Source organism: Chanodichthys erythropterus, chromosome 2 (assembly GCF_024489055.1).
Source record: "Chanodichthys erythropterus isolate Z2021 chromosome 2, ASM2448905v1, whole genome shotgun sequence".
NCBI lineage: Eukaryota > Metazoa > Chordata > Actinopteri > Cypriniformes > Xenocyprididae > Chanodichthys > Chanodichthys erythropterus.
In genome coordinates, this window is record NC_090222.1 from 37,765,010 (window position 1) to 37,778,719 (window position 13,710).

The window sequence follows — 13,710 nt, forward strand, 5'->3', positions numbered from 1 at the left end:
GTCACAGTCAATTCAGCCTTATTAATTGCTTAATTATCTCATTAACTTTAACTCTGCTTCAGTGTTACTTTAACACTATTTAGAGAGGGACCATATGTATTCTGAGCAGAGTAGATTTAACTCTGGGGATTTTACTGTGTAGCAATCATGAAGTGACAAACTTTATTTTATATAGCGCCTTTAAAAGCAGTTTCTCAAAGTGCTGTAGACAAGATAAATTCATAAAACAATGAGCAAAATAATAAAAACCAACAATTAGCAAGCATACACTATAGTCTAAAAATATGTTTTAAGTTGATCTCAAATGTCTGAGATTCCCTAAGTTCAAAGAATAGGAGCATAAGAAGAAAAAGACCTGTCAGCCACAGATTTTCATGGGTTTGAGTAACAGCCAACAGATTAGATTCTGAAGAGAGAAGTCTATGATTTGGGATGCAAGGAGTTAGTCACTAATAAATAATAATGTGGAACCAGACTATGTTTTATATGCGTCATGATTTTAAAATCAACACGAAACCTAACCGGGAGCCAGCGCAAGTACTCCAAAATAGGAGCGATGTGATCGCATGCTCTGGTGCCAGTCAGGATCCTGGCAGCCAATTTGTACACGCTGCAACTTGTTAAGTGTAGGTTGAGGTACTCTGGCAAAAGGGCCTTACAGTAATCAATCCAAGACACAACAAAATTTAACATAGGACATAATCAGACATAGGATCAAATGTAAGCCTGGCTTAACAGCTTTTTTTTTTTTTTTTTTTTTTTTTTACTACTGTTCAAACAGAAATTTGATATTCATCCACATCTTGATCTCAGAAACATAATCAGAAATGACACAAACATCCAGATTTTCAGTGTACAAACCTGAGTCCAAAAAAGTTGGGACACAGTACAAATTGTGAATAAAAACAGAATGCAATGATTTGGAAGTTTCAAATTTCAATATTTTATTGTTTGGACAAGGCCATGTTTACCACTGTGTGGCATCCCCTCTTCTTTTTATAACAGTCTGCAAACGTCTGGGGACTGAGGAGACACGTTGCTCAAGTTTAGGAATAGGAATGTTGTTCCATTCTTGTCTAATACAGGCTTCTAGTTGCTCAACTGTCTTAGGTCTTCTTTGTCGCATCTTCCTCTTTATGATGTGCCAAATGTTTTCTATGGGTGAAAGATCTGGACTGCAGGCTGGCCATTTCAGTACCCGGATCCTTCTTCTACGCAGCCATGATGTTGTAATTGATGCAGTATGTGGTCTGGCATTGTCATGTTGGAAAATGCAAGGTCTTCCCTGAAAGAGACGACATCTGGATGGGAGCATATGTTGTTCTAGAACTTGGATATACCTTTCAGCATTGATGGTGCCTTTCCAGATGTGTAAGCTGCCCATGCCACACGCACTCATGCAACCCCATACCATCAGAGATGCAGGCTTCTGAACTGAGCGCTGATAACAACTTGGGTTGTCCTTGTCCTCTTTAGTCCGGATGACATGGCGTCCCAGTTTTCCAAAAAGAACTTCAAATTTTGATTCGTCTGACCACAGAACAGTTTTCCACTTTGCCACAGTCCACGGCGAATGGCACGGTGGATTGTGTTCACGACAATGTTTTCTGGAAGTATTCCTGAGCCCATGTTGTGATTTCCATTACAGTAGCATTCCTGTATGTGATGCAGTGCCGTCTAAGGGCCCGAAGATCAAGGGCATCCAGTATGGTTTTCCGGCCTTGACCCTTACGCACAGAGATTGTTCCAGAATCTCTGAATCTTTGGATGATATTATGCACTGTAGATGATGATAACTTCGAACTCTTTGCAGTTTTTCTCTGAGAAACTCCTTTCTGATATTGCTCCACTATTTTTCGCCGCAGCATTGAGGGAATTGGTGATCCTCTGCCCATCTTGACTTCTGAGAGACACTGCCACTCTGAGAGGCTCTTTTTATACCCAATCATGTTGCCAATTGACCTAATAAGTTGCAAATTGGTCCTCCAGCTGTTCCTTATATGTACATTTAACTTTTCCGGCCTCTTATTGCTACCTGTCCCAACTTTTTTGGAATGTGTAGCTCTCATGAAATCCAAAATGAGCCAATATTTGGCATGACATTTCAAAATGTCTCACTTTCAACATTTGATATGTTATCTATATTCTATTGTGAACAAAATATAAATTTATGAGCTTTGTAAATTATTGCATTTCTTTTTTATTCACAATTTTTACAGTGTCCCAACTTTTTTTGGAATCGGGTTTGTATATAGATTTGAGTATCATCACAACAGATGCCCAAGTGGTGACATATGAATATGAAATAGTAAAGGGCCTAAAACGGAGCCCTGAGGAACACCAGTGAATATCAAACTGATCTCAGACCTGTAACCACACAAGGAAATGAACTGGGATTGGTCAGTATAATGGATTTAAACCAGTTTAAAGCTGTCCCCGAAACACCAAAAGCACTTTCAAGGCAGGTGAGTAAAAGACTATGATAAACATAATCAAAAGCAGCTCTGAGATCAAGAGGGATGAGAATGGAAATAGTGCCAGAATCAGAAGCCATCAATAAGTCATTGGCAACACTGACCAGAGATGTTTCAGTACTGTGAAATTTATGAAAACCTGACTGAAGGGGTTCAAAGAGATTATTAACTGTATACAAGTGAGAGGCAACAATGTGTTCTAGTAGTTTTGCCAAAAACAGAAGATTTGAAATGGGGTGGAAATTGTCAAAGCATTTTCTTTCTTTTTTTGGCCCAGGAGTTACAGCTGCAATTTTTAATGCAATGAATCATTTATGATACTGAGGACAGAAGGGCACAAAACATCAAAGCAAGATTTAAATAAACTTATGGGAATAGGATCAAGCGAGCAAATGGTGGATTTCATATTTGATACTTCCAAAACAAGCTATGAGAAATTAATGAGAGAAGTACCAGAAAAACCAGAGGGATAAGATAGTGAAGCAGAGGAAGCAGGTGTAACAGATATTTGTTAATGAACATCGCCACTTTTAGAGTTAAAAAAGTGACGAAAGGAATTACATAACTGTTGAGAAGCAGGCAGAGTGACAAAAGCATTAACTTGACAATCTATTTATAGTTTGAAACAAATGTCTGTGATTTCCTTGATTGTTTTCAATAATCTGAGAACTTTCAGACTCAATTAATGCCCTGTAGTCACCCGGACGATTCATAATGGACATTCAAGCCGGTTAGGCGTCACTTACGCTGCATTGTTCATCAAGCAGCCTTTGTGCGCAGATTGTCAATTATGGCAGAATGAAGCATTACATGACTTTAAAGGAGCAAAGGAGTAAACATTAGTAGTAAGTGGATTATATAATTGTATTTGAATAAGTAATTACTTGAAAAAATAAAGTACTCAAGAGAGTATGTGATTTCGGACACAGCCTGTGACAAAAGAAGTGTGTCTGAATTCACAGTACACTATAAACCTGAATAAGTTGGCAAAACTCAAAACATTTGAGGTAATCAGTTACATAATTTTTTTTTAAGTTAGGAAATTCATAGTTTAAGTAAGGAGAACTGTCAGATTTCAATTTTGTACTCATGCATTTTAATTGCTCTTAACTTGAAATTTTGGAGTTAATGCGTATATTAAACTTAAAATGATCATGTTATATATATATATTACACACAACATTATTTTTACACAAAAAAACATATAAAACTTAATTTTAGCATTTATTCTCCCTTTCGAGTGTCATGGCAATATGCAGGGAAATAGAAATCCCAGCTCAGTTTCAAGTAAATTTAAGTTTGTTTAAATTAAAAGACACAAAGTTCATAAAACTCAAAACAATGAAACAATTCAGATTACTTAAAATGTGTCAGTTTCATGAACTCAAATGAAAAAGGAAGTTCTAAATACTCATAAAGTTCATCTGATTGAACTAATTTGTTTCATTTGAGTTTGACCTACTCAAACCAATTCATTATTTTGATTTCAGATGCAGCATTCAAATGAAAGAGAAAGCTGATGCTTTTAGCAAATGAAACCTTTATTTGTGTATCTTTGATTACCATAAATGTTAGTTCCCAGAATGCAAGAGCAAAATGGTAAAGCTGTAGACGACTTGACAAATACAGTGAATCCATGTAGTGCTACACCTGAAAAACTTTGACATCGCAGATTATACCTCAAATCATATACTTTGATATATATTTGTTTTCTTGTATATAAAATATACATTTTGATGCACTTTATCAAATGACAATGAATGAGCCCAATCAAAACAGGAGACAGTACATTTACAGATTATGTGACAAACACAGCAGACAAACACAGCTGATGTTAAAGACATCAGAAACTTCAGACTCCGTGTGCAGTAAATAATGAGTTTACCTGGTTACAAATCCTACAGGTTGGCCCATATAAAACACATTTCAAATCAGCCTCTAATTTTACATGACCTTTACACCACCATGATTTACCACAGTAAATCATTTAATGTATGGCTTAATTATTGCTATAATTTTGAAATGATCATGTTTGAAAGGTTCTGTTCACATTAAAGTGCTTCAAACGTCCTATTAAATTTAATGAGGAAAGGTTATATCTGTTTAGAAACAGGAAAATAAAGTTTTGAAGATGAAAGCTCGAGATTACATTAGCAAGATCTTCTCACCACAAATTAACAGATTGTTCCGTTGCCTTGTATTTGGTGTCTTTTGGTAAAATAAATAACAGCACATAATTCATGCACATTTCAGTAAATGGTTTTATAAAGTCATTTCATTTAGAGTTTAAGAACAGTAAGCATGTTTGAGTGCAGTTACAGTTCAGTCATATATTCATCAGGATTATCCATAATTCGATACAACAACATCTCCACTAAAATTAAAGCAAAAGATCAAGATTACAGTCATTTCAACGGCACCAAACAAGACTGAAATAATGAGATAAGACATTTAAAATCATGTGAAAGTGACTTCATGTGTACAGACAAATTAACATGATCACACTCATTTCAGAGAACAACAGGTTTGATCAGTCTTGTACATTAGTCTGCATTTGAGTTGCTTCCCGGCGTCACAAATAACATAAAAATAAGCGCAGGCCATTAAAGTGTCTGAAGGAAAACGATAAGCATCAGTGGCTATGAATAATCAAACCGCCTGAAACCGTAAATAACCATAAACAGCATGAGGCGTAGATCACGTCTGAATCTGCATGATCACATACACATGAACAGCAAAGTTACAGCATGCACACACAAAAAAAAAGACAAAATAATGTAAACACACAGAATCGTCCATATGCTTCATGATAAAACTGTAATAAACTCTGACAACAGAAGGCAAAATTATGCAAAGTAATCCATCGTGAACTGAACATCAAGTACGTGATGCTTGTATCAAAAGGCTTTATGGTGAATATGAGTAGAAAATTACACAACAAAAGGCTTAATATTCAATCAGCTTGGCCAAAATAATCAGTGCCAAGCTATAAAAAATAAAAACAAATAAACAAAATGTAGAAAATATATGCAAGCTAGCACACGTATTAAATACACAGACACAGACAAACTCTTCATTGGCATTCAGCTTCATGTCAAAGAAAAATAAAGTTCAAAGGAATATTTCACGCAAATAAAATGTAAATTCTATCATTATTTAAATCACCCTCATGTCGTTCAAACTAAAAACATAAAAAAAGTTGCTTAAAACAATTCTCATTTTAATTTAAACTTGATGTATTAAAATAACTATAACTAAAATAGAAATTAATATTAATAAATTAAAAAAAAAACGAAAAAAGTACTTACTAACTTCAAAATTACTAAAACTTCAAAATTGAAAATATAAAAACTATAAAAAAATATTAACTATAATAAAACTTTAATTAATAATACAACTACAATTCCAGGCCAAAAAAACTGATTTGTCTAATTTAAGACTATTATCTCGGTGAAATCCTACATCTTTAACATCAGAAGTAAGATATGGAGTAAGGGTGCCTTTATCGGCCCAAACGGAATTATTTCGGTTTTATCGTCTTTAAGTTATTTGTGAGCCACAATTTGATATTGTACGTATATAAAGTTGTGCCGTCCACATAGCAGTGGTACGACACCCCAAATTTACTCAATTAATCCCAGAGGGTGCATATATATATATCATTAAAATAATAATGGTACTAAAATCGATCCCTGAGGTACACCACAGGTGACGTGAGCCACAGAGGATGAATGGACACCTAAACTGACAGTAAAACGTCTGTTTGGCAGCAGTTCTTTTAACCCCAATAGTTGGAGTGTGTAGCTTTTCACTCTGTAAAGTCTCCTCCAGCACATCCCAAAGGCTTTCAATGAATTTAAGTAACCAATTCATGTGTGAAAATGATTCTTCATGCTCCCTCACAACCATTCTTTCACAATTTGAGCCTGATGAATCTGGACATTGTCATCCTGGAATATGGCCATGATGGTTGTTTAAGAAATGAAAAGCTACACTCTCCATCAATTAGGGTTAAATTGGGTTCCCAAACATATATCATGCTAGAAACATAATAATCACTGCAATAATGATCCAGTCATAGACCAAGTTCAAACAACCACTTTTTTGGGGGGCCGGGCAGTGTATATCTAAAATAACCCATATTCTTGTTTTTGTTTTTTGTTTTTTTTTCAAAACAGGTTAATACAAAATAAAGTTAATTAAACAATGACAGAATTTTCATTTGTGGCTGTAATATTCCTTTAAATGTTTCTCCATCTCATCTTTATTAGAGATGGTCATTCATGTGAATACTGCAGTCCATGTTGTACATCAAAACCCAACATCAAGGTGATTTGCATCGAATAATGACGGCTGTGAAACATTGGTCAAGCACAACAGCGCAGGTGAGACATGAACGAGCGCAATCAGGTGAAGCACAATCCCGTGAGCAGCATGTCTGACTAAACACCCAAAGCAAGCAGGAACCCTTCCAGTCGAGCGCATGAAACTTTACCGAAGGCGTATCTGATGAGCGCGTCCACCAGAAAGTCAGAAGAGAGGACATCCTCTCTTTTTTAAAGGCAAAAGAAGCTCAGGAAATAATGGGAAAATAATTGGTCAGTTAGCATTCTAATAGTAGAATAATAGACACATATATATATATATATATGGACCTTTAGAGTTCGCATAAAATATATAGATATGATTTCACCACATCTTAGATTAAAATAAGACTAATCTACTCTCTGTGCATGCAAAAGAGTTTCTGAATTTGATATATAATTGATTCTTTTTAATATGCATTGCACCTACAGAGCAGGATCTGCTGGGGTTGCGGAGGAGAATCAAAGGACAGTGTTTTGATACTCGTGGTGCAAAGGTTTTAAAGGGAATAATTCAACGTACAGCAAGAGCTCTGCATAGATCTTTCAGGATACAATCACACTGTTTGAGGGTCATCACGCAACACTTCATGAATCAACATTTCCCAACCCATCTTTCCACTACACTGGCAGTGATATATGTGTTGAAGGCAGAGCTGCAGGAGAAGATTCGGGAAAGTGTCGAACTAATTCATGCAAACATTACAAATATGTTTCCATTTAGGCAGCTTAGCAATGGAAGGTCATGAGAAAAAAAAAAAAAAATCATGATTCAGTAAATCCTAATTATGACAGACAAAAGATAAATATGGAATGTAATGAAAATGTAAAATTCATAGTCATAGTCAAAATTACAATATAAAAAAACATTTATGCCATACAATCTACTTTTTTTTTTTTTATCTCACAATTATAACTTGTCACTTGACTTTGTCATAATTTCTTTTTCCTTAATTTACATAATTTACTTATCATAATTATGACTTTTTATCTCATAATTGTGGCTTTATCTCACAATTATTACTTAATATGTGAAAACTTTGACTTTTTGTCAATTTCCATGTTTTATATCATAATTGTGCCTTAGTGTCATAATTTTGCCTTTTTATCTCATAATTCAAATATTTGTCATAATTTTGACTTCTCACAAATGACTTGGTACATTTCACTTTTTATATCATAAACATGGCTTAATTTTGCCTTTTATCTAATTATGACTTTTTAATCTCATAATTTCACAGTTTTGTCAATTTCCACTTTTTTTCTCCTAATTCTGGCTTAGTATCATAATTTTGCCTTGTTATCTCATAATTATGAGTGTTGTAATTTTGCCTTTAAAAAAATCTAATTGACTTTTTATCTCATACTTTAAATTGTTTTGTCAATTTCCACTTTTTATCATATGACTTTATCTCATAATTGATCTTTTTATAATCATAATTGTGTCTTAATTTTGCCTTTTATCCAATTATGACTTTTTAATCTCATAATTTCAAATTTTTTGTCAATTTCCACTTTTTATCTCATAATTCTGGCTTAGTATCATAATTTTGCCTTGTTATCTCATAATTATGAGTTGTCAATTTTGACTGTCACATGATTTTTTTTAATCTCAATTTAAAATTGTCTTTCTACTTATCATAATTTTAAATTCTCACAACTGACTTGGTATATCATAAATTTGACCCTGTCAATTTCCTCTTTTTATATCATAATTGTGGCTTAGAATATCGTAATTTTGCCCTTTTTATCTAATTTTGACTTTTTATCTCATAATTTAATTTATATCATAATTGTGGCTTTGAGTGTTATAATTTCGCCTTTTTATCTCAATTTCACATTTTTCATAATCTCAATTTCTACTTTTCTCAGAATTTATATTTTTATATCATAATTGTGGCTTCGAGTGTTGTAATTTTGCTTTTTTATCTAATTATGACTTTTTATCTCATAATTTGGGCTTTTTATTCCACAATTATGACTTGGTACATCATAACTTTGACTTTGTCAATTTCCAACTTTTTATATCATAATTCTGGCTTATTATCATAATTTAGCCTTGTTATCTCATAATTATGAATTATGTGTCAGTTTTGACTTTTTGTCAATTTTTACTTGTCATTATGACTTTTTATCTCAATTTCAAATTTTGTCCACTTTTTATCTCATACTTATAACTTAGTATGTCATAATTTCTACTTTTCATCTTATAATTATGACTTGCGCTCTCAATTTCAAAACAGGCTTCCGATGACCTCAGAAGAAAGTCATACGAATGACTCTTATGATACTTTTGTACTTTTTCAGAGATCGACAGATGAGGTCACTAAGAACTTTTATGGAAAAAAATTGCGTGAAGAATCAAAATAAAAACATTCTATATCCATGTGTTATGAAATGAGGGTGAGCAAATAATGACAATCACTTTTGCATGAACTCTTCCTTTAAATCAAGGTTTGCTGACAAGATGGTCCAGATCTTTTTCACCAGTCACCAAAGCGCTTGAGTGCATTTAAAGGGAATAAAAGATTACTAGATGAAAATGTTTTGATATTATATAAAGTATATGCAAAGAAAACAAAACAGGAAACACAATCGCAACTTTTTGGTGAAAAATCAAGTCTTTACATATGTAAATCTCTTTGTGCAATCTCCACGCGTCTCTACTTCATTCTCAGGTTTGTCATGTGCACTGCAATCAGAGCGTGACCTGAATGGTCCTCCACGTGTGGTTAGCGTGTCGACAAAATAATTAGCCAGAGTAAATATGCACCATCTGGCTGATAAATATAAGAAAGGCCATAATGTGACCGGTTTCATATTGCTCCTGATAAACGAGTCTAAATCCACTGGAGGTAAAACATAACTAATGATACCCGCGTCACAAAAACAGATAAAGCCAATTTATGTGAACGAACACGAACGCATCAATGCTCTGAAAACAACAACAGAAGCGTTTCACCTGAATATAGAGTGAGACTGAACAGTGCGAGCGTTTGGAAATGCATAGATCTGTTCCCTCGTGCGGAATATTGTTATTCCACAGTAAATGCTGGAGCGGCAACATTTACTAGCTGACTGACATGTGTTCAAGGACCAATGAGATTTCACTGGCGCTGAATAACAAAATGTTCTTCCACTCATCGCTAGTTGAGATTAAAACCTTTGAATCGCGTCATGCCCGTTAAGGACACGGTGTTAAAGCCTATTCACACCAAGAACAATATCTGTAAGGATAACTATACTGAAATGTGTTTTTCTGCATTTCCTTATTTTCAAGCATTGGTGAAAAAAATGTTTGGGTTGGGGGCGGGGTTACTGTGTGATGACTGAAATTGCAAAATGGCCTAAAATGGCCTAAATAAACTGCAAAATGACACATTTTGTAATACATTTATTTCATTTTAGAGCTCAAGGCGCCATCTGCAGGACACTATTAGCATATTAGCCACGGTTCAAAACGCCAAATGCAAGTAAAAATTGTTGTCGAAATGGTGTTATCACCCAGTTGCCCAGAAACTTTATGAATTTTGACAACACATAGTTGGAAGAATGTGATATGGCTTAAAGTCGCAACAGTTCAGATGTATTATATAAATATATAGTCTGCATGTTTCAGAGTAAAGCACAGCACTGTGTTCATTTTCAGTTTCGATTCACAGTAAATGTTACTCTGCAAGTGCTGTGTGTGTTTTAGTCGCTTATAATTTGCATTTGGGAATGTAACGTGCGCTAACCATCTTCTCAGATTCATAATGAGAATCGTTTATAAATCTGTTGTCAACAAAGAAGTGTTAAAGTTTCCCTGCGACCTTTCTGCCAAAATAAAAGCTCAATTGGTTTAGTGTTTGAAAGCAAAAGTAATTAACAACAACAACAATTCTATTAATACATCTATAACATATATTGTATTATAATGCAATATATTATGATTATTAAATACGCTTTAAATTTAACAGTATTTATTAATAGTATGTAATAATTCAATAAAATATATTTTTTAATAATAATAAATGCTCGAGCACTTTAAAAATGGGTGGATTCTGATTGGCTCAATATTTTTATCATTCATCAAACTCATTCTGATTGAAACGATGTCGTTATTGTTACAATTGTTGTGGAATCTGCTATTTTTTTACATTTAGAATGATTTTTCTTTAACGTTTTATTATTATTATTATTATAAATATTGTGCTTGGTGTGAACAAGCCTTTAGGCTTAAAATGAAAAGAACAAATGACAAGCAAAAGAAAATAATAAATGGCTTTTCTATTTTTTTTTTTTTTTTGATGGCTCCCTTTCATTTTCTTTATTTTAGTTCATCAACAGTCTGGTTTTTCTGACGTTCTCGTTTTGGCTTCCTATAGAATATAAATCTGTCCTCCATGTTACAGTAGTTAAGGACCGCAGATACAGTCTGAGAGGAGACGGCCCGGGCTCGTTCATCCTCGTCTGCTCTCTCAGGGGAGGAAGGGCTCATCCTCGTCTTCCTCGTCGGCAGCGGGGCCCGGATCACTCAGACAGCGCATGAGCCGTTGCTGCGGCTCCCTGTCGTCGTCCTCGTCAGCTGTTTTGTCCTTTCTCTGCTTCGCTGCAGGGGGTGCTTTCATCACCAGGCCGCCCTCCTCCGTGCCCTCTTTGGGCTGGCTTCCTTTTTTGCCGAACTCGTCCACCATGTTGACGGACTCTGGGCTCTGGGGTGAGGCGAGGTCCACTTTAATGGTGGGGATGCTATCTGTGGTGGCCTTGATGCCCCACGCTTGAGGGTCTGTGTGAGGGAAGAGTGGAAATCCGTCAGAAAATCTTTCATTTTACTCTTAATCTCAGTATTTTACTCCAGTGTTATTATTTTCAACTAAAACTAGAGCTATTAAAATCATCTTCATTAACTGGAACAAAGCTGATATAAAGTAAAATATAATTATTAGATGAAAAACTTCATCTAAATGTATTGAATATTAGAAATTTTGTCTTGCAAGTAACTGAAATAATGTAAGGTTAAGATGAAATACTAAAATAACTAAAACTAAAATTGAAATAAAAAGCTAATATATATAAATATATAAATAAATAAATATATAAAGAATACAAATTACAAGCCGTACTGTATAACAATTGTACTCAAATTTAAAACCTAATTCAAAATATATTATAGATATAAAATATATTATTAGTATATAAATAATAGTAAAATAGCACTTTTACATAAAGATACATGTACTTAAAAAAACATAAGTAGAATTAATTATATAATTTGCAAAGGATTATAAATATTTTTGCCTCATTGGCATATAGTGTTTTTTCTTGTTGGAAGCAAAAATCTAACAATTTTATGACAAATGCTTAAAACAAGACAACTTTATGCTTAAAACAAGAAAAAAATATCAATATTTATCAATTAACAATCTAAAAAATAGTCTAAGATATATTTTTTAACTAAATTCAAGTGATTTTACTGGAAAATAAGTCAAAAATACTGAATAAGAAAATGTTTTGTTACAGTGCACAGTTAATTTATGCAATTTACTAATAAAATAAATGATTTACTATAATAAGGGATTCAAGATGGTTCTCTAATTACTGCAATATGATCCATTTCTTGACTTCTATGGCCCATAATTGCTCTTAAAACATCTGATATCCCTTACAAAAGTGCACCATTGCTAATATAGTTTATGCCAAAGTACTACAGTTATTTTTACTAATGTAAACCATAGTAATCAAATAGTGTATGAAGCTTTCAGATTCTTTTTGCCATGTTTTATTTCTTTTATGATGACAATGGTGATTAATATCCATTTACCACAATTTTACTATAATGCTAACTTGGTAGATATTTGTAAGGAATATGGCTCAAGTGTTGAACATAAAGATTTATGCATATGATTAGTCAATAGGGGGCGCTGCGCAACAACTGGAGCCTGAATGATTGTCGAGAGGAAAGACCTGGAGCTGAACCCACTCAGAGCAAAAGAGAGATTTCAGTGACACAACAGGAGCATAAAATCATAAATCTGTGATTCGGCAGAGTAAACGTTCGCCTCACCTGAAGACAGTCGAGCTCGAGCGATGGTGGGTGAATCAGGAGGCGGAGCTGGAACCGTCAGGTAATTGTTCATCTGTGATATCTGAAAGTAGAGAGAGGGAACCTTCAACGGTGACATCTATTGAGATTTATAAAGCACAGTCCAGCTATCAATGGCTCTTAACTTATAGACTGCCAGTATACATATATAGAGTATAACAATTAATTGAGATGCACAAAATTGCTGAAATTGAATAATTTTTACCTAAAATAGAATGAATGAATAAGGCTATCGATAGATTTTGGAAACGACACAACTTCTCTAATCAGCTAACACTGATAATCTCATCATATCCAATGATGAATCTATCATTAACGTCAAACCTTCTTTTCCAGCTCTATCATTTTCTTCCGTTTGATAAGGATGTCGTTCCAGCCGTCCTCATACGGGTCCACCACCAGTGTGTGTCTGTTGTACGAGCGCAGCTGAAAATACAGAAGAAAATCTAGTTTGATCCAAGTTAATCTAATGAATGAATTAAATGCAAAAAGCCTTGTGTGAGGATCTGCAGTGAAGTGCTGACGCTCACTCTCTGGCGGGTCTTCTGCAGGTTTGTGCGCAGGATCTTCCTGATCTCTTCCTCACGGGCCTTGGAGAGCTGCGGCAGCGCTCGTTCATGAGGAGTCTTCTTGGGATGGATGTTCCTAGAAAAAAAAAAGTGAAAAATTAATTTTTGCATAGTAAAATAATACCTGTAGTTTTTATTTTTCAAATAATTTTGACAGATAAATAAAGTTTAGCATTTTTTTTTTTTGTACTTAAAATATATATATTTTTAAAAATATA

The 13,710-nt window shown here is 34.1% G+C and overlaps 1 protein-coding gene across 1 annotated transcript in view; it reads right to left on the reverse strand.

Moving 5' to 3' along the window:
• Positions 1–4,002: 4,002 nt before the first annotated feature.
• The window catches only part of slc9a1a (solute carrier family 9 member A1a), a 49,335-nt gene continuing 39,627 nt past the window's right edge, over positions 4,003–13,710 (reverse strand). The window contains exons 9-12 of the mRNA XM_067411663.1: positions 13,454–13,568; positions 13,248–13,349; positions 12,885–12,966; positions 4,003–11,606 (exon numbers count right to left, since the gene is read on the reverse strand). Of these exons, the coding sequence (XP_067267764.1) occupies positions 11,299–11,606; positions 12,885–12,966; positions 13,248–13,349; positions 13,454–13,568 (607 nt within the window). The 3' untranslated portion in view covers positions 4,003–11,298. The remainder of the gene's footprint in view (positions 11,607–12,884; positions 12,967–13,247; positions 13,350–13,453; positions 13,569–13,710) is intronic.